At 31.3% G+C, this 22,560-nt stretch overlaps 2 protein-coding genes across 2 annotated transcripts in view; both read left to right on the top strand.

Moving 5' to 3' along the window:
- LOC129972192 (uncharacterized) overlaps positions 1 to 1,070 on the top strand; it is a 29,869-nt gene extending 28,799 nt beyond the window's left edge. The window contains exon 3 of the mRNA XM_056086223.1: positions 668 to 1,070. Within this exon, the coding sequence (XP_055942198.1) occupies positions 668 to 983 (316 nt within the window). The 3' untranslated portion in view covers positions 984 to 1,070. The remainder of the gene's footprint in view (positions 1 to 667) is intronic.
- Positions 1,071 to 14,673: 13,603 nt separating this feature from the next.
- LOC129972598 (uncharacterized) lies at positions 14,674 to 22,020 on the top strand. Its single transcript, XM_056086794.1, has 3 exons — positions 14,674 to 14,712; positions 19,162 to 19,763; positions 21,337 to 22,020. Exons 2-3 carry the CDS (start codon positions 19,171 to 19,173, stop codon positions 21,587 to 21,589), a joined length of 846 nt encoding a protein of 281 aa, XP_055942769.1. The 5' UTR covers positions 14,674 to 14,712; positions 19,162 to 19,170; the 3' UTR covers positions 21,590 to 22,020.
- Positions 22,021 to 22,560: the final 540 nt, after the last annotated feature.

Here is a 22,560-nt window from a genome sequence, read left to right as displayed (position 1 = left end):
GTTTCTCAAGCTTCTCTTCGCTTTCTTATGAAGTCAAAGTTGCAATTGACGATCAAAGTAAACAACATTGAGCGCGGTTAGCAAATTTCTATCGAGGCAAAATTCCCATCCCTTTATAAATTCCTATACAAAATTTCCTAACTTTCTGACCAATAATTTTATCAGAAGACAACTTTTAAACAGGATGGACACCCCCGCATATTTTAATGTAACAAATGTACTACAAAGTTTCAAAATAAACAATACAATTATAATAAAACGTACTTAAAATCTTTTTTTAAAAGAAAACATTTGCATTTTACATAAGGTGACAATATTGAAATAGCAAGAATAATTAAAAAATAGAAACAATTTTTAGCTTGGATTACAACTTAAAAAAATCTGTTAATTAACAAAATTTTACTATTATATTAAAAAAAGAATCACATGTTCGGATAAATAATAGGAATTACTCACCAATTTGACTAAAACTCTCCGATTGTAAAATAATTGCCGATAATCTAATTTACATGATTAATAATTTTTAAAGCATTATTATGAGATTTTGAATGACAATTTTTAATTAAAAAAATAATTTGAAAAACAGGTAGTTGATTAAAACTGGTGATATTGTTATATTCTTAAAATAAATAATCCTTTATGAACATATTCCATTTTTTTCTTCCAGAAATGGAGTTTATCAAATGCACACATTATTGGTTTATTCTTCTCGGTTTGGTGGCGTCATCTATCGGTCAAAGTCTCAACTACCCAGGCGATGTATGGGCTGGCAAACAGCTGGAGGGTCCGAATCTTGTAGAGATGATCATGCTGGGACTGGCCGGCATCCCTGTCTACCGGGCAGTCGGAATGCTGCTTCCCCTGCTGATGGGGAAGCGACTTCAACCGAATTCGAAGGACTCTGGCCGGGTTCTGAATCGCCATCGGACAAGGAGGGACTTGGCCTACGCGCAGCAGTTGCTGGATCTGCTGATATCCGTTGAAACAGCTTTGGAAAAATACGGCGTGACGGAGCCGCAATGCCAACTCAAAGCAACGTGCGAGATACATAAAAGGAATGCCAACGCCATCAGTACGAATCCTTCGCAAGCAAATTTTATCAAGCTTGTGAGGTAAGGAGATGCAGACTTATTCCCAGATTATTCTTTCAATCCTTTGCACTGCGATCTCTCTCCTCAGATACCATTCAAGATGGTGCATCATTTCGACGTTTTAATTTCTTTTGTTGAAAATACTTACGGAATAATAAAAAGACGAATCTCTTCGAAAAATTAATCTGCAACTTAAGATAATTATATATTTTTGTTCTTTTGAGCAAAAAACAAACGAATACTTATGCATCGAATAATTTTTCGGTGTACAAATGGTTAATTTGATTGCATTACAGTAAAAACTTGCTTTCATATCTACGATAATTATACAGTACATTTCCGAGTATCCGGTTCGATACTATCCGGCCTAATTTTCTTTTATCGTAATTAAATGAGGAAGGCAATTCATTACTATGGCAATATTGCCAAGGCATTGGTAATAGACGTCTGCTACGATCCTATTACGTGTTGTGCGCAAAATACAAGATGTGACACGAAAAGAGCAGCATTCTGCTCGTTGTTCATTGTTTTGTCAGTGTGTAACTGAAGTCTATTAAGAACTTGTCTTATCTAAGAGTTACCGTTTCATATCTGTGTTTACCACTGAAAAAAAAACCCAGTTTGAACCAATTTTTTTTAAGAATTAGGTCTATGATTTATGTTGATGATTTGTTTACGTTTCTGCATGGAAGTTTGGCATTACAGAATTTATGTTAAAATGTGAATAGTGTGTATCTTAACTTACTTTTTCTCTAATAAATTCTTGGAACATTCAGTACAGTATTTAAACATATATAAACTATCAGTATACAGCCTTCTATTTTAACACGACACGGTACCGGCAACTGCTTCTATGATTCGCCAGGCCGCGGCCGCGTTCACATTCTACATGGCTTCAGATAAATGGAGGACATAGAAATGAGGAAATACATATTATAATAGTGAATTTTGGAATAAAAATCGTGTCTTCTGATATTGGTTGGAAAGAAAGTTCATTAAATTCCGGCCTATCCAACCATTTGTTATCCGGTATGCCCTTCCATAACATTAAGCCGGATACTGTACTAGCGGGAGTGTACTGTATGTTGCATTTTTAAAAAATATATAGGGGCGACCCCTATAAAGACTGTAAAATTGTTCTCTCACCCACCCCTCCGCGCATCTACCGCCTAAACTTTTTAAGTATATAGATTTAATCTTTAATTTGGTTTATTTTGGCACAATAATTTATTTCGTCAACAATATATATTAGCACTTATGGTAAACACAAAGGGAAATGATATGCCTACAGATAAGTGAAACTTTTGGTAAAAAAGGCTAAATCTTTCACTCAATCCCAATAACGTTTTGTTTTGCATACAATTTTTTTCAAATTTTTATTTTGGGAAAAGATTTCAAATGTGAAAAAAGGTTTGAATTTTAAAATCGTTGATAATTTAAAATTTTAGCCCCCCCCCCTTTCCTTTGCTGCTGCTGATTCTGAGATTATTCATTCGTTTTCACTTGATTCATTAGGGCACTTCGAAAGAATACGAAAACACGAAATTTCCATTTCATAACTTCCAGGAAAAGAAAGACATTATAAAAAATTTTTATGAACACTGAAAAGTTTAATTACAGAAATGAAAAGTACCATTACAAACTATACAACAAAAAAGTAGAAATTAAAAAAGGAAAAAATAAATTTAAAACGTAAAAAATGTCATAATCCAAGAAAGCATTTCACATTAACTCAGTTGGTATCCTTAAAAAGATGATTCAGATGATGTAAACATCTTTGTTATAAAATTTCTAGAATTTATCAATTAAGAAAGCTCAAATTTTTAATTACTTAAAATTGCAATTCAAAAAATTCTTTCAGATTAACAAATTTTTATCATCCTATTTAACACAAATTTAAAAAAATGTTAAGTCTAATATTTTACCACGCAGAGTGGTTTCAATAGGTACACATATGCATTCGATTTTATTATTGAGTTAGCGCTAACCTTTCGGGAACTGCGGTTTGATGGGCTTCATTTCCGTGTTCTAAAATAAACAGATGATTTCTCTGTAGAGTTTCACTTTTTCCAGAACAAAACAACACACACACACACACACACACACACACAAAATGACTCAAAATTATATTTTACTTTCATTAATATATTGTTATTATAAAATTTACTACGTTAATTACTTTTTTTTCAAAATTAAATATATCCTTTCTCTATTTCAGCGAAATGCGCAGAGAAATTCGAAATCCAAGAGTCGTTCCCCTGGCAAAGTACGTGTTCGAATATTACGAAGAAGCCGCCGAGAGAGGGGAGCAGCAGAATGATTGCGGAGAGATGTACCCCAAGTGTGAGGACTCGATGGACAGCATTTTCCGGAGGACCAAAGGCAAAAAATCCAGAAAATTAAAATAACATATACATAATTCTTTTTCTACAGAAAGAGAGAGATGTTAAAAATCTGTTATAAATCTCGGGGGCAACAAATATATTCAGGAATTCTAGGATGAGGCGAGTGAAAGGATAATCAACATCAAAATAAGTGATGGTGCATCCTATTAATTCAAATATCTTCTTTAAATAAAGGATTTTACATACGTAAGCAACGAAAAATATTCCTCCATCCAACTTTATTTATCTGATTTTGAAATTAAGAATAGCACAGAGAAGCATTTGCGAAATTTCGGATTGGACAATCAATATTTTTCTAATTTAAAATGGCACATCCAATTTTGGTTCTCAAATAAGCGAGTATAAATTATTGCAACGTGCAAAGAATGCGGGGAAAAATATCCCATTTGTCAAAATATAGATTGGAAAGAAATAGTTGCCAGCAATACTTTTGTGATGCCACTTGCATATTTATTTGCTAGGTTTAGCATGCATTATAAGTCTGGCATGTCCAAAGTAGATTTCTATTTTGGAAAAAAAGTGGCAAATTGGATGGAGGAATGCATGAAATTCAAAAAATTTATGGCCAAAACTGTCTTGTAAAAAGAATGTATTAAGAACCTATTTTTATAATTTTCTTTAAACTAGAAAATACTGATAAAAGGAAGGAAGTGACTGAAAAAAAAATAGATCGGTGTTATTTATATTCATTTCACTATCATTCTTAAAATCACACTACCTTATTTTTGTCTTCTGTTTTATATGTTGAAACTTTTTTGTGTGGTATTTCGCTAAATGGAATATTTAATACAATTACAATTTATCCTTTTTTAGAAAAAAATTGAGAAATTATAATTAGATTTCTTGATGTGAACAATATAGAAGAAGTACGTAAAACCTTATGAATTATGAAAAGCACTTGATAAACTTGAAATAGCCGTTTATGTTTTTCGTAAAAAGTATCCTGTTTAGAAAAGTAAATTTTTTTTTCTACACCCAAATATTAATTCATCCAGCTCACTTTTTTCATTTCCTTTAACCTTTTCACCGCCGTCATCTGCGCATGATTCATGATCAAATTATCATATTTTTGAACTCGCGTCAAATGTGTGATCTTATCAATTGTGTGATTCTAAATAAGAATATGAATATTTCTTCCTTCAAACAAATGTTTCTCACTGTGCTTTTGTAAGTCATCAGTTTAGTTTCATATGATCTTATTATGGTATTTTTTTTTATCATTATGCTTTTATTTTGTGTAACCTTATTTATTAACTTATTTATTGTTTCATTGAATTTCAACTTTGTAAATAAAATGTTTTTCAAGTCAATGTAGTTTGTAGCTTTTTTTATTTTACATTTCTATTAAAACTTTGTAAAGATAAAATTTTGCAATCGGTTTTCCATTCATTTCCTACAATTTATATGTTTATATACACTTCATAACAATACGCTATTAAAATAATCCAGTCATTTTATTAAATTTTAATTTTGTTCTGGTGGTGCAACCTGGCTTGGTTTGTTTATATTAACGTCCCGTTTTAAAGCAACCCTAGGGCTATTTTGGGATGGATCTCATAATTTTGAACCGCGGTCAAATGACGACGACGACACCAAGGCAACTTGGCAATAAATTCATAAAATTGATTTAATTATGTTTACAAGAATGAATTATTCATAAATATAAAACTAATTAAGAAAAATCAGGACAACAAAATTTTGAATCTCTATATTTCATTTAATTCGTATTTTTTTCTTAAAGTGATTGCAGGTTATTGCTTAGTTTAACACTTAAATACTCGTTCAATGCAACTCTTAATCTAAATCTTACGTCATCACGTAGCATCGCCTACTTAATGTCGTTCTAAGTAAGAAACAATTAGATTTGCAGAAAAACTTAGCAGCTAACGTATGATCACTTACACCTTTCAACGAAGAAATCAAAGATAAAAACTGAATTTATCAAAAAGGTTATTTATACAATTCTATCCTTTTCCAATCCTAGTAAAAAGAGAAAGATAGTTGCTGTGGATAGACCAAAATCAAATAAAGTTTCGAAGCTGAGGAATTAAAATAGCTTTTATCAAAATTTCCAGATATAAAAGAAATTTCTCAACAGCCACCAAATAGTCAAGGAAGGAACATCTACCTGAAATCGGAACCAAAAGAATCTGTGAAATAAGGAGGTCACAAGAATTCGATGTCCTATTTTTTAAAAATTGTTTTCGACTAAAATGTTATCAACTGATGTAAAAATGAGATAAACAAATTTTCAGCTGAAGAAGCAGGTTTAAATCTAACGTTAAAACCAGCGAGACTGTCTAACACTCTAGTACACACGGTCGCAATCACTCTAGTAATATAGGTGTAGTATCATGCATGGCATTGGCGAAAAATAGTAACGAAATATTAGCCTTTGACGTGAATTTAGCGTTTTTACTGAATCGTATGAACCTTGGCGATTAATATCCCGAAAATCGAAATTTAGGCGCGTTTTTTCAAATTGATTGAAACAAAAAAAATTTCACAGAACTACACTTTAGCCACAAAATTTTATATATTTAAATCATTGTGTTTTTGAGTTATCGCGTTTACATGTTTCGGAAAATACAGACCGACAGAAGATCCATCCCTTGTTGAATTCAGCTCAAAATTTGATAGGTGTCTACATTATAGATATCGAATCTATGCACTACATTTGATCCATCTAGTTCTCTTCGATTCATAATTATCGGGTTAATCGTCATGCATGGCACTGGTGTACAATAGTAACGAAATATTATTTTTTGACGTGAATTGAGCGTTTTCGGATTCGAACAGTCGGATAGGCAGATTTCCTTTCAATAGATTTTGCATAAAACTTGATAGAAATTTACAAAATTTGGTATAAAGGCCATATATCAAATTTCATCCGTTTACCTGAAAGTATTTTTGAGTTATCTTTGTCACAAACAAACACAGACAGATATACATACATTATGCCAAAAATGTTTTTCGAAATCAGAGATCTGAAATTGGAGATTCGTCAAGCTCTCGAGTTCGAATTCTTTTCACGATTACACTTTCTCTATACTTCGTATACGAGAAGTTAAGAAAGGGTAAAAATAATATTAACAATAAATAATATTTTTACGTAAAAGAAATAAACTGTATAGAACAGATGATTTTTTTTTATTTTGCTAAATTGGACATAATCTTCAAATCATTCAGAGATATTTTGTAGCTATAAGTAGTGTACATTATGAGATTTCCTTTTTAATAAGATGGCCATACTGCAGCACATTTTTAACACGCTGAAGATTTGCTTTAGTTTAACATTCCATTAACTTTGTGAATATGTATCTACTTTCGTTTATTTATGGCTCTACACTGTTTGGCATCCGTATTTATGCACAATATTATCGGGAAAACAGTCGTTTAAAACTATTCTAACAAGAAATTGAACATAATGAAACATTAGGAAATTGAACAATTATAGCTGATAAGATATTACTATTATCCCAGTATTTTAACCATTCATAGAATTTGCATTTTTTACAAGCTAGATTATTTCGCAATTAAGAAAATATAATTTTTTAACTCATACGCTTGTGGCCCCAGGCAGCTAGCTGCCTGATCTGCCAAGTTGGAAATTTACCTCTAAACTCATTGGAAACTGAATAATTTATACAGTATATAAATACACCTGAAGAAGAATTAAAAGAGAATAATTTGACGAAATCAAATAAGTTAAGGGCTGACTTGAGGGCTTAAAATATTTGCTTAAAATTAATTTAATCGAATTAATTTAATTTGCTTAAGGGCTTACTATATTTGCGACTTGAATCAAGCTCCTAGGAAGAAAGCTGCATCAAGCGTAATCTACATAAAAGTTTTGGAAGTACACTTATTAGCCAGGAAATTTTACCGACATTACTCGTTTCTTTGACAATTAGCTAAAAAAGTTTATCTAAATTAAAATTTTTTAAAGAATTATTTGGGTTTAACCCTGTCACAGAATGTTAAGCTAGATTTTCAATAAACTCAATTCAGCGATAAGTCACATTTTCTCGATGCCTTTTTGGAACTTTCATCATCAGAAACTGTATAGAAACCTTCCTGCCAAGCTACCTTCATAAAAAAATCTACATTCGTGCATTACGTAATTAATTTTAATCGAAATATCTGTAACTCATTGGTTATAGCATGTTTTTCATTTTCTATAATTATATATATTTGTATTATTTTTAATAAAATTGCTTGGCATGTAAAAATTTTGGAAATATTTCATCTTTACCAATTAGAAATAAATATATTAGTTCACAAGATTTTTAGTAAATGTTTTTTGTTATTCTTCGTCATAAAATTTAACCTAATTTTATTAATTGTTTCAACATTCGTTTCTTAAGTAATAGTTATTCTTATATTGTTTCATAAACAGTTTTGACTAAAGACTAAATAGCTTACGCTCATTGATCAAACATTATTCGATGAGTGGCACCTTAATTATGTTACCTTCAATCTTTATGCTTTTGTATTGCTCATTTTTATTTGATGGAGTAGATAATATATCAGAAGAGGGTGGTCGCTCTATAAAGATGCATGCATCTGGTGTGAAGATTTCCCCCCAAAAAACGCCTTTTCCAAAAGAAGAGTATAATTAATATTTTTAATCTTCAAGCTAATGAAATATTTGAAACTAAAATTCATCAAAATTCAGATATAAAATCAACTGAAATAAACTTTCACACTGAAATAAAATAAAATCTTCTTAAAATTTCATTACTGATATTTGTCAGTAAAATGGATGCTTCAGTAATTTTAGAAATCAGTTATGGACAGAGACAATTTATAACAATTGATAAAATATTACAAACAATCTATTAAAGGCTGTCTTCCGTTTAGAAGCTTGATTTAACAAAACAACTGGTGATGCATTGAATCGTTGCTTTCGACACTCGAAGAAAGTTCCGAAGCAAGCGAAATGTTTTGCTAAAAATTACTGAATTTGAACGTTTCAGATAACTTTAATTGTAATTTAAAAGCTTTAAAAATTTTTAAATTAGAATACAGTAACTTAACACATTAAATTGTAGTAAACATAATATAAGAAAAATTGCACAAAAATATGATAATTCCTATGTGTTATCGCAAAATCGGAAAGGAATTCTTTGTTCAAATCAACTTTTGTAAACTTTACATTCAAAAGCAATGGTAATAGATAAGTTTGGGAACAGCTTGTTTAATCCCATTAGAAATTTCAAAGTATCTAAATATATAAGTCAAAGCACTTACCTGTAAATTCAAGTAAAAGCAAGCATAATAACATTAAGGTATGCATCTTATACAACATTAAACCATTTGAAAGACTTAGAAGTTGCGTAGATTTTCTGAATTTTCAAGCTGCACATTCCTAATTGATTTTAATGGTACAAAAGCCAAAAATGGCCATCCTGCCCAGCGCATTCCTAAGAGCACTACTTACATAAAAAGTGTTTAAAGTTTCATAATTCACCGTGTAAATAAACTTTCCTTCGTCTAATAATTCAACCAGCGGTAATGGTAACCCCAAAACTTTCTCGCATACTCTTTAAAAAATGAGTTATCCTATTGTATGGAATTGCCGTACAAACAACTTTTGACGTAGATTTATCACTTTTATTGAATCTATCGTACGGCGTGTTTTTGGCGCGTTTTTTGTCGATTAATCCCTGTCATGGATAAAAAAATATTTGAATATCAAATTTTTATTTTAGATGCGTTTTTCCTAACCGATTGAAGCAAAAAGTTAGCACTTCTTGCCACAAAACTACAAACCAAATTTGGTGTATTTAAACCATTGCGTTTTTGAATTATCGCGTTTACATGTTTCAAAAAGTAGAGACGGACAGGTAGGTCATCCCTTGTTCGATTTGGCTCAAAATTTGAAAGGTATCTGCATTCATTCTTCGAAATTTAAAAGATGACTACCCGAATAACTACAGAGGCTAAATCTGTGAACCGAATTTTATTCATCTTGCTTTCCTTGTTTTGTAGACATCTTTTTAACTTCTATGCGAAAAGCCGAAACAACAGACATTCTCAGAATGGAGTTTCTTCAAAGCTTAATAGAAATCTACAAATTTGCTATAAAGACCATGCGCCAGATTTCATCCATATAGTTCAAGTTCTTTTTTACTTATCCTTGTCACAGACAGACAGATATTTTCCGAAAATGTGTTTTTCAAAATCAGGGAGGTCTAAAGCTGGGAGGTTCGTCAAAATCTCGATTTCGAATTTTTTTTTTGACAATTACAATACTTTTTCTGTATTTAGTTTACGAGTAAGCAATGAAATGTAACTTAGTTTAGTTATATTAATGTCCCTTTTAAATAAGAACTAGGTCTATTTTGGAATAGACCTTGTAATCTTGAGCCCCGATCAGATGACGACACATGAGCTGACAACCCCTCTCCAAATTTCCACATCACAATTTGGAAATGGATTTTGGCCACTAACGTTTGTGCCCGACGGATTTCATGTGTACCAGAATCACTTACACCACGATTCTTAAGTGGAATCGAGTCTCGAACCTGAAATCCTCCTGTTCTGAAGCCGAGACCTTACCACCAGGTTACCGCGTTCCTCGAAGAAGCAATGAATTCAGACCCACCAGGAGGGTTTCTAAAGTATCTACGTCACGTTTTAAGGCTGGAGTAGCCTTCCTCAAATATTCCAAACTAAATTGTAATAATTTTCTTTGTAATGTCGATTGATGATTCAATTAGGCAATGACGATTCATTCAGTTAAAAAATAAATCACTTGTTGAATAGCAGAAGACCGATTAAGTTCTCATTCAAAACTATATTATCTAGAAATATATGATATGAAATTAATGATTACTTTTGATTTTGTCAGAAATATTTCATATTAATTCGATAACTAATATTTGCCAATAGATTTGATATACCATAATAAATTTCTGTTCCTAATCCCACCTTTCCAGTTACCTATAAAATTTTACGCGTTATTTAAATGTAAATTTTTTTGATGAATAAAAAGGGAAAATGTCGGTTATTTTATAATTTAGCTTTATTACAAAATAACGTGTTCTGATATCTAGAAATAAGAAACAATTAAGGATAATCTTTCTGTTGCCTTTCCAGATTAATTTTTTTTTAAATCTAAAAAATTCTTAACATTTTTTCTTTGAATTAAAATTTTTTCCTTCATACATAGCCGAAATCTTCGAAAAACAGAATGAAGAACATTTTTGTTTCACGTCTCATCCATAAGACATCCGTCAACTGATTAGGGTGTGATATTTAAAAACGAAACTCATCATTATTTCTAATTATTACATTTTAGAATGAACGTTCTATCTAATTATAATTCAGATAGAACATGTGCCCTTGTTTATTCCTACCATCCAGCAGCTAAGTCCATTACTAGATTTCGTGTTCAGAAAAACTTGGTCACCACTTAATAAAATGGTTGAAGAGAGAAATAGCACATTTATTCGAGCCAAAGGACAAATGTTAGATAAATTGAATGAAATGTATCTCTTGGGGACTTTCATTCTTCTTTTTCGTCATTAAATTCTTTTTAAATGAAGAATATAATTTCTGCTGTATGAAGAATATCATTAAGAAAAAAAGAAGCGCCTGCCAAGGAAGTGTACATAATAAACGACTTTATCTTATTAGATCAGATTCGGTTCATGGTCTGGTTCATTTTGATTCATGAAATGTCACAGCAGAGACAAACGTTTCTGTGAGGATGAGAGAACAATTTATTCGTTATGCCGTAAAAACTTATTTAATTCGTAATGTATCGGAAAGCTTTAAAAAAGAACCGGGGATGAAATCATTAGATTTCTTTTTCATGAATTAATATCTAAAATTTAAGTAGTTAAAGATTCATTTTAATTTGATACTTGGTTATTTAATAAGATTCTCTGCAATTCTCTCGACTTAAAAGCATGTGAAAAAAAAATAGGAGCATTGCTGATTCTTTCACTGTTATCTTTTATATCCATCCTAGAACATGTTTCATAGAATAGCTAAGAAAATCCTACCAATATTTAGAATCTTTTCCAGTGGAGTCTAAAATTTTGAATATGTCTTCCATTTTAATGTTTTGACAGTTTCTTTAAAATTGTCATAAGAGCTGATTTAATGCCGATTAAAAATTGTCATTTGTATTAGATGAAAACTTGTTTTATTATGAACTTTAATTCGAATAGTTTCATTTTTACTTAAATATAATATTATCATCAATTTCTTCTTCGCTTCCTAGTATTTAAGTTTTGTATGTTATGAATAACAATATACTATTTTCATAATTTAGGCTCATTTGTGTATTCAATTTAATTTTGATTCCAAGAGAGTGTTGCCATATCTAAATGAATCTAAGAGAATGCTGTTTCTAAGTGCTCGTGATATTTACAAAATAAATTATAAATTAAATATTGCAATGTAAAACAAAAATGGAAATAAAAGAATCTATTTTTCAACAAAGCGATACAAATATGATTTAAAAAATTGTTTCTACTTTCTTGCTTACGAAATATACAAAGGAAAAACATTGTAATCGTCAAAAAATTCGGACACCCGATTTTGGCTTATTTACATACTTCAGACCTCTTTCAACCCAAAAACCACATTTTTAGAATTGGTGTTTTTCTGTCTGTCCGTCCGGTTGTGTGAACGTGATTACTCAAAAATGCTTTAGGCTAAATGAAATCTGATATAGGGCCTATATATACACAACTATAAAAAAATATATACGAAAAAAAAAAGGATTCACACAAAACACACACAAATAGAAGAGTATTCACAGAAAAATAAAAGACAGAATACTCCAATTATTTGTCAAAAACAGTTGAAAAATTTAAACTTAAAAATGATTATATACATATAGAAAATATCGATGTTAATAAAACATTTATAAAAGTGTCAGCATCCTTGAGCTAAAAAAATAAATTTAAAATAGTTTTTTTGTCTCTCAAAAGTTCTACTCATATAGCAGAATAAATACAATTGAGTATTTCACAGTTATCCATCATGCTATTAACCATTTAATAGAAAGCGGCCTGTACTGAATACCTGAAAGATATTCCATACTATGAAAACGCAGGTAAGTACGAGAACAAGAAAAAAAATAGGGCCAGTCCTATAAAACAAGCAACGCAAGAATTTATTTCGAATTTTCTCAAGAATTCTACAACTATTTTCACATTACGGCTATTAAATACAGCTACTATTATTTTAGATTTGAGAAGACAATGCAAAACTTTGAAACTGTATAGCTTATTCAATGACAAGCTAATTGTGTTTAGTATATAAAATGCAAGACATTTATACGAATTGAAAATAATGCGATTGTTCTATTATTAGAAAATAAGTTTTGCATTTGAAATAGCATCTGAGACTAGTCCGAGCGAGTTAAAACAGCTATTGATTTATCATGAAGTAAATTAGAGGCTGGAATTTCTGAGAATAGCTAAAAATATTTAATTTCCCAGCCTCCAGAAGTAATTTATTTTCTTTACACTAATGGTAATTTCAGCATAAAAAATGGATTTCATTTTTAACTAAATGAGTAAATGATATTGTTATAATCCGTAAAGCATAAATTTTGGAAGAAACAAAAACATTTTTAGTTACTAGAATCATCTTAGTTTACATCAGAACAGATCTAATAAAAAACAGCTTTCACATGGAATAGCACCTTTCACAAAAGTAGTTTTAATTTAATTAATAACAAAAGTAGTTAAGTTTTCTTTCCAATGCACTTTTCTTAGTGTAATTTTAAAATCCGATTAACCTCCCCATTTTAAGCATTTATTTTAATATTTATATTATTATAATAAATAATAAAATAAAAATTTATTATTTATAAATTTTGCGAAATAAATTTTTTCTGGAATTGAATATCAAATGTATTATGCACATAAAATAAATATTTAATTATTTAATTAAAATAATATATTAATTATTAAATTAGTTATGAAAATATTAAAATAATATATTATCAAAGAACACAAGCATTCAACATTTAATTTCTGCGTGTTCTTTTGGAAAACTAAATGACAATTCTTTAACCAGTTATCTATCCTTAACGAGTATACTCGTCATGGAAAAATTACAAAATTTTGCATTGTGGCGAGTTTATTCATCAGGAGTAATAAGTAGTGACAATTTGCAGTTGGATTTACAATTTTAATAAAAGCTCAAACATATTCGTAAATTTCAAGATGCTTAAAATATTTTGAGGCCAATTCGAAATCAAAGGAGTGAATAAAAGAATATTATGGATTGTATCATACTTTGCTCAATACCAATCTCTAACAGCAAATTAAAATTTAAAAAAAAAATTATGTTTCTTTTCGTTTGTGTGCAAAAAAATGTATGTTAGTTTAATAGAAAGAAAATAGTTTAAGTAAATAAATAAATGTGAAAAAAATAGTTTAAGTAAATAAATAAATGTGATTATAGAAATAAAAAAATAAAAGTTATTTCATTACACTATAATTTCAGATTACACATATTCTGTGTTTCACGAGTATACTCGTGATCGCTCAATTTTTGCGACAGAATTTAGATACTCATTTTCCGGAGAGATCGAAACAGTCAACTGGTTAAAAAGCGCATAGTGTAATGAGATCGGAAAACATTTAAAAAAATCTATATGAAAATATTTCTGTATTCATGAAAATATATCCAAAGCTCGGAAATTCGATTGAAAGCAGATGCCACTGAAAATGCTATATTTTCTTTTTTTATTATTACGATGGTCTCAAATTTTTCTGGGCTTGAAATTCCAATCATCTAGGAACATTTTCGTCTTTATAAGGAACAATTTTAGCTCAATTCTCTTGGAATATCTGGAAACTGTTCAAACAAGCGAGAAGTTTCAAGTACTTCCGATCGTCAGAAAAAGAACGCCACTTCCGCCGATATTTTGTTCTTAATATTCTCCAAAGCATCTCTTACGAGCTGCCTCCAAAGAAATCTGAAAATGTGCTCGCCCGAGTGTGGAGATAATCTTTGTAAAACGGTCCCGAAAAAAAAGTTATGAGTTCTTTACCTTGAATCGCACGCTTGACCTATGCGAAGTGTAATGGCGGGGTTCTCTTTGTCGCAGGTGGTTTAGTGACCTCAGCGTCTCCACCCTGTAGATTGAATTTTTGTATAAAAGAGAAGAGAATTTCAGAGAGCAGCACATTCGAGTTTCCATCCAGCTTCACCACAGGAGGCAACATTTGAATGAGAAGGTGCGTATGTTTCATGCACATCTTGTGTGCACATCCTGTGCAGTAGCATTTCAGCTCTTTCTGTAGATATTGGTTACCGGTAGACAGATTTCTTTAGATAGGCTCACCGATGCCAATCAAAGTCTTTTCTTACTTCAGTACAATGACATAATTATAGAATGGCAAGATTGCATTAATGGTAGATATATTAAGAGATAATTTAATAAAAAATAATTTAAATAAATTATTAAATAATGATCATTTAAATAAAAAAATAATTTTTATAACACCTTTTTAAAACGGACTGAAGAGCAGAGCTGTGCCGATTTTCGATTTATCAAAAAAAATCGATTTTTTTTTTTTTTTTTTTTTTTTGCCAGTTTTTGAAAAGTATTGATCTATCGAAATCGTGATCATGAATAACAGTTCACGATGAATCGCGATACAATAAATCAATATTCACAATTAATTTGCGTTATCGATTTTGTTTTGGTTACCGGTTAATTTTTGTTGCTCTTTATTCTTATTGACCTCCATACAGAATTTTTGTTAATATTTCTATAAATATTGTCATATTCTAATATATAAAAATGTTTCTTTTAAACGCATTGTTATAAATTGCAACATGCAGATATTCCTTGGCATTGATAAGCTTTATTAAAGGGGTTTAAAAATTATTTTCTAACTATTAACTATTCAAAAGATAATGAATATTTTTATTATAAAAATTGAAACTTCCTTTTATTTGAAGACGTTCTTATCAGTCAATATATTAAGAGATGCTATTTATAACTTATGATAACTATAGATATATATTGATGTCATGATATATCGAAAAATATCGATAAGTCTTGGATGATATATCGCGATGAGGAAGTTCCGTCATCTCCCAGTCCTGCTGAAGAGTATAAAATAATTTCTCCTAACGCCATACAGATTGGCCTGAAAGTAAGTGATTATGAATGTTAAAAATTCACAATCGTGATTTAAATACTTAGTACATCAAAAAAAATTATTTAATCAATTTTTTTCCGATTTTTAGTCTTGTGTGCTTGCCATCGATTTTAAGCCTGATAAGATACACACTAAGACAAAATTTGCACCTCATAAGAAAGCGAGTTAATATTACATTGTTCTGTGTTTAAAGTTTTAAATCTGTAGCTTAGTGGGTAGTTAGTATAAAATGGATAGCAACATTTTTTTCGATCATACAAACAAATAAAAAGAAAGAGTGTTGATTAAGATGTCTTAATAAATGGAATTTTAATTGGCTGAAATCGAAACTGGAATTTAACTGTAGAACAATTGAACAATAATAACAAAAATTGTAAATAACCGTGCTTACAATTAACTGTGCTAGGGTGCTTCCCCTTCTGAATTACAAATGTCCTTAAAAGCAAACTACTACAAAGAGTGCGCTTTCATACAGTGCTTTATAATTAGAAATGAATTTGATTTTCTAAAGATTCTGGTCTGTAGGTTTACCGATATCCAATTTAGTCACAGCATCATTGACATTTTCTTGAATTTCAACAGACAGAGGTTTTTATCCCATTCCTTTGTTTGATTTGGAATCAACCGTTTTAAATGTGTGTTCTCAAGCTTTTCATTTTCACAGACGTTTTGTTAAGTCTAAAGTTGCCAAATGACATGCAGTGAGCGGAACAATGCAGATTTTTGACTCCAGCCATTTTTTCCCTTGGATTAAATCATCTTGTCTGACGATTTTCTTTTCTTTTCAGTGACATTAAAAATTGCATAATTTAATAGATAGAAAAATTTAATTAAACAGAAGGATTCTGTTTACCCCTAGAAATTTTTTTTATGAAGAATACAAGTTTTCACTATAATCCGAAGAAGAAGTTGAGTTTCCTCCTTTGTTTATTTTAATATATATTTGTGATTTAGGATACGAACAAAGTTATTTCAACTCAAATGCGATGATGACAATCGATAGAAATGATAAATCGTTCATTCCTTTCACTGAGATATTTTTTGAATTTTTTCGCGCTTGTAAAAATAGAGTTTTGTAATTCATTCTTCTAACATTTCGTAATTTACTTGAATTTTGAAATTTAAAAAATTTTTCAAACCGCACAGTGCTACTACTGATCAAAAATACCAAACGAAATGAAAAAAAAACAACTCTTTGTTCGAAAAGGATTATGTATTCCCAATGACAATAAATTTCTGTTCCAATACTATTTCCAGGATCAGTATACTAAATACTATTTCCAGGATTTAATCCACAATTAATCAATTATTTTAATTAAATTTTAGGCTCATATGCAGTGTCAAGTCTACACGGAAATTGCGAAAAAGCGATTTCGATATTCCATAATATTTACAATAATGAATTATAAATTAAAAAAAAAAAAACGATAGTTACATTGAAAAATTTAGTACTTTTTGATCCTCTAATAAAAAAGGTATTTAAAAGAACTCTTTATATATATATATATATATAGTATACTTTCAGTTTCGGAATTTAATTTTCCTATGTAGAATCGAGTGATCTAAACGATCCCCACTTTCACAATTTTTTTCAAACTTTTGAAAAAAATTGTTTCAATGTATTTATAAAACAAAGTCATCTAGACTTATAAGGTTCTGGAAAAGTGTCTATATCATCTTTTCTAGATAAATATTTAAAAGCTAATAAGCGACATTTGTGGCGAATTTACGATGAGCGAGGATAGAACCTGGGACCTTGTAGTTCGCATCCCAGTAACATGACCATGATACAAAAGCAATTGCTCTTGCAGCGTAGCTGTTAGCTGACTTATAAGCTTTCACCACACATTAAACCAGAGCAAAAACGATTTGTTTCTTTTTTCGTGAGAATAATTTTTGATATATAAATCCTTAAGAAAAATAAATAGAATTGGAACTACCATTTGTTACCTGAAGGGCCGCGGTGGCCTTGTGGTAAGGTCTTGGCTTCGGAACTAGAGGACTTCAGATTCGAGGTTCGATTCTACCGAAGAATCGTCGTGTAGGAGTGTCTGGTGCTCGTTAAATCAGTCGGGGCGAAACGTCCTCCCACTGGTGTTGCGTGGAAGTTTAAAGAGGGAGGTACCTATTCCGATGCCATCCTCGTCATCTGACAGCGGATCAAAATTTCGAGGTCCATCCCAAAATAGCCTTAGTGTTGCTTTAAAAAGGGACGCTAATAAAACTAAACCATTAGTTGCCTTCATTAGCAAATCTATCTATTAGTACAAAGATGCTACATTCATTAATGTTATTGAAAAATTTATTCTGGTTGGTAGATCATCAAAAAATACCATGTAGATTAAAATAAAAGTTCTTACTTTATTTCAAAGAAAATCCTTACCACTGAAAAAAATTTGAATATTGGTATTTCAGTTTTTTTTTTTTTTTTTTTTTTTTCATTTCTTCGAATATTTAACCATTTACTTACATGAAAACTCTAATATCTGTTAGTTCAATGTGATTAAATGTTCCGAATTAGTTATAGTATTACTGTTTTCACTGTTTGTTTCTTTAATGACATCTTCTTTAATCTTTCAAATTTCTCTTTGCATTTCAACTCGCTTTGCTGTTTGGTAATGAGTTAACATCAGTGGAGAGAGGATAAGTGGAGGCAGAGGTTTAGGATTGTGATCCTATCTTATTCATACGCATCTGAATTTTAAAACAAACTCCTTAGAGGGCCGAAAGACGGAAATAAAGTTGTAATGGTTTTGCAGCAGCCTATATATGCTATATAGTACATTCTTGAGTATCTGGCCTAATGTGGTGGAAGAATAGGCCGGATAACAAAGCAGACGTGTGGGTCGAAGCTTAAGGAGCCATTTCTTTGCCTACCAATACCAGAAGATAAAGTTTTTATACCAAAACTCACTGTTACAATACGTATTTTCTCACTTTTTATTGGAAACTAAATCTTCCATTTATCGCAAGTCATGTAAAATGTGAACGCAGCCTCGGCCCGCTGAATCATAGAAGTTGACGGTAATATGTAGAGTTAAAATAGTAGGCTTTGTACTGATAGTTTATATACTGCACAACACGTTTCAAGAATTTATTCGAGAAAAAGTAAGTTAAAGGATGCGAATTGTTCGGATTTTACCATGAATTCTGTAATGTCCTACTTAAATGCCGGAAACAAAAACAAATAAATGATTTCACAGATGTGAAAAGGTAACCCAAGATAAGAGTCAAAACTTAAAGTTTTTAGTTAGTTGTCTGATAATGCCGCTATGCTAACACCTTGTCATCCTCATTTAACTGCGATAAAAGAAAGCTAGGCCGGATAGTACGGAAGCCTGATAGTGGCGAACAGGATACTCGGGAGTGTACGGTATTTGATTTACCCATGAAAAATTTCTATTTTCTTTTTCTTAAAACTTCTTCGTTCAGAATCCACTCTATGGTTGACGTACATTTTTTTTTCTTCTTTATATTCCTAGCTTATACTAATATTTCACTTCCACCTCCTCGAAGATTCCAATAATGTCAAGTCACAAGAACACCATCGCCCATCTGGTGACTGTCCTCATCTTGATGCTTGGATCACCGATTCACTCCGGCTTCACAGATCCCCTTAACACTCAGAACGTGGATCACATGATCACTTCGCTTCAGACACCGGAAATACTGGATAACACTACCATAGCGGTGAATAAAGGGAGTCGGCAGTCTATCTTCCCTGGGGCTTTTCCGCCAGCCCTTGCTAGCCTGGGCAGTTTCGGTTCTCTGGGCGGCCTGAGGACCGTCATGATGGGCGGCATGCTGTATGGCCTGTCCCTCATTCCGGCCATCATGCTCTCACTAAGCGGGAATGGCGTTGCTCTGGGCGGACTTCTCAGCTCCATGGGACTCAGCAAGAGGACCTTTCCTGAAACCAGCTCTGCCAAGATGCCCCTACTGACCGAATCTCAGACCAAAAGGTTGCTCCAGATGTTGCAGTCAGCTTTCAAACAGTGGAATGTTGCTGACGAACACTGCAAACAGTTATTTGTTTGCCAAATGTACAGACAAGTGTCCAATAATGGAGTGACACCTGATCTGGAGCTGTTCAAGGAAGCTTTGCTTCATATATTAGAGTAAGTAAAAAACATACTAAGATCTTTTAGCTGAAGGCGATATCATACGTTGCTTACCTAGTTTTCCAGAGAAGCCTCAGTCAATTTCTCATTGCATTGCATTGAATTTAATGTCGAAACAATAATAAACGAAATACTCGGCCAGTAGGCAGCGCATGCGTAGAGAGGGACTGATTTATGTTTGCCACAATTTTATAAGATAGATTCAGGCATTCATAAGATAGATTGGCTATAAATTGCCGTTTTGGAGTCCCTGAATTTTTCTTTTTACTGCGCATCGTAATGAAATGATGGATATTTACACAAAGAAACATGGTAGAATAAAAAAATAAAAAGGTCAACATGCCTGAATTTGGAAAACTATAGAAAAGAAATGGCAAATAAAATTTTAAAAAAATACAACCTCGCATCAGATAGAACAAACAGCAAAAAATGTCAGAATTAATCTATGATAAGTAAACAATTTTTTCATGCCAAATTCTACAAGCCCATGAGCAATAAGAAATAAATACAATACAACGGCATGTTGTTGTTCCGTCGGGACAATTACTTACCATCGACCGGACAATATTTTTAAGCCTTTCTACGCATGCGCTGTCCACTGGCCATCTTATAACTGGTTGAGTGTAAACCCGGCATAAGATGTGATTGAATATCAATTGCACAAAAAACAGAATTATTTGCTTAAAGGCAAGTGTATATCGCAATCACGCAATACATAAAACGTTTTTGAGGATAATACAATACTATCTAATACGGCCGCATGGCGCCAATTTAAATTTTTACTGAAAAAGGGCTTTTCCCTTTGTTCATTCCAGAATGGCACTCGTATTTTGGTCTCATAAGGTTACTGATTTCTTTGTGTAGTCATTGAGTTAAAGAATTATAATGTATTGTTAAATATATTTTAGGATTTAAAATGATATTCAATAGCACTGATAGAAATATTTCTGATTTTAAATATAAATTACAGAAGATTTCATAAATATAACGGTGGATAAATGGCCTGAAGCATTGCTTTAAAAGCATTAGTGGCTCTTATACCTATAATCTGTTATTCCTTCAAAATCGAAGAATTTTTTTTTTTTGTTAAAGACCTTTTTTTCTATAATTCGTTATTTTATCCTAAGCTGTGGCTTTACACTCTGATTATTTGAATTTTTGACAGCAATTAAGAAAGTTTCTGATTGGTTTTCTCAAGTATATAAAGCGAAGTGCTGAACTAAGTGTAGCTGCAAAAACGCTGTATAAATCAATCTGCTGAAACTTTTGAACTCTGATATATTTACATTTCATTGCTGCCATTCCGCAATAAGTAATAAGAGCGATTTCTGTGCCACGCACGTTAGCATTTTATATACATAGATACTCCATATCTTTTGCGTATTAAATTTAGTTGCAAGAAGTAATTATTTTATGACTCGAAATTTTTATTCAATTTTTAAGCTTTCTCCTGCCATCCTCATGTCTCTCTTCAAATCGGTTATGTCAATTTATATTTAATTCCAATTGCAAGAACCTTTCTATTTAATTCATTTTAATCTGTCATAATGATGATTCGAAATTTTTGTAGACGGGGCGGACAACGACGGGCTGGAAAAGCCGCAGAGCACCTGTTGGCAGAATATGAGCACTACTTTGCAGCCGCTCGAATGGGTTTGAAACAAGAGAACTGCGAAGGCCATTACACCAAGTGCTCTCTCAGTCTCTACCCTTCCAACGATGGATTCAAAAGTGAAAGGAACACCGCCTTGACAAAGAAGAAGGTACAGGAGTTGCCTAAAATTGACAGTCTGGATAACCCGATCAGAAAAATATCCAACTAAATCTCTGCAAATGTAATCTTGAAAACAGTGTAATAGGATCTGGCGTTTTTTTTCAAACGACAATTTTTCATTGAAAGGATGCATTTTGAAGTGGGAATATTGGTAATACGGTAATTTCTCTTTTTCTTGAACCAACTTCATAAATCATCTAATGTGCTATTTTTACAAAACTGAAGAATGTTTGACTCCAAATCAAATGACTCAAAGATTTGATTCATTATCATTTAAAATCTTGGAATTATTTTCTTCATCAAACTTTGTTTCCAAGGACTTAAAGAAGAGTGGAAATATTTCTGGTGCTATCTAATTTTTTGCAGATTAAAAAAAAATGATATTTATTTGAAAAATCTTGTTTTAGATTCGAAATGCATAATAATTTTACGTTAAAAGGAATAACATCATTTCTCAAGAAGGTGGGAGATCATGGGAAGCTTCTGGGTTACATTTTACTTTTTTTTTATTTTGTAATAAATTATTTTTCAAAAAAATTTCTTATCTGTTTATTTCTTCAAAATATAAAAGAACAATATATACATAATTTGTTTACATAAATAACTACTCGGAATTAATCAGTTATTGTTGAAATACATGATTAAGCTTATAACCAAAATGATGATCTAAACCGATCACGTTTTAACGGAAAATGAATTTCGTTTGGTTTTATGGCGCAAGAGCCATCTTTGGCCATACTGCGCCATCGGAAAATGAAGAAATTCTAATCCAAAAATACACAGAATTTCTGTAGACTTAAGAATATAAAAATGAAAATTGCAGGAATAGTGAAATAACAGCAAAATTATGCATTTAAAAAGTTAATTTAAGTTATTTAACCTCGATAGAAAGTAACTGAAATTGCATTATCAATGAATGAACGCATAAATAAATATTATAAAATATCACGCACACAATTTTCTCTTCTGCTATCAGGTGGGAAGGTAAACAAATACAACAATTAACCCTTTGCACTCGGG

This window comes from Argiope bruennichi, chromosome 6 (assembly GCF_947563725.1).
Source record: "Argiope bruennichi chromosome 6, qqArgBrue1.1, whole genome shotgun sequence".
In the NCBI taxonomy this organism is placed as follows: domain Eukaryota; kingdom Metazoa; phylum Arthropoda; class Arachnida; order Araneae; family Araneidae; genus Argiope; species Argiope bruennichi.
Note: the sequence above shows the minus strand (reverse complement) of the source record. Positions and strands in the feature narration are given on the sequence as shown.

Bases quoted from the DNA above. Each gene is read 5' to 3' on its own strand.
- LOC129972598 (XM_056086794.1), top strand. From the start codon at position 19,171: ATGTCAAGTCACAAGAACACCATCGCCCATCTGGTGACTGTCCTCATC. The intron at 19,764-21,336 runs GTAAGTAAAAAA...AAATTTTTGTAG, and splicing joins GCTTTGCTTCATATATTAGA to ACGGGGCGGACAACGACGGG.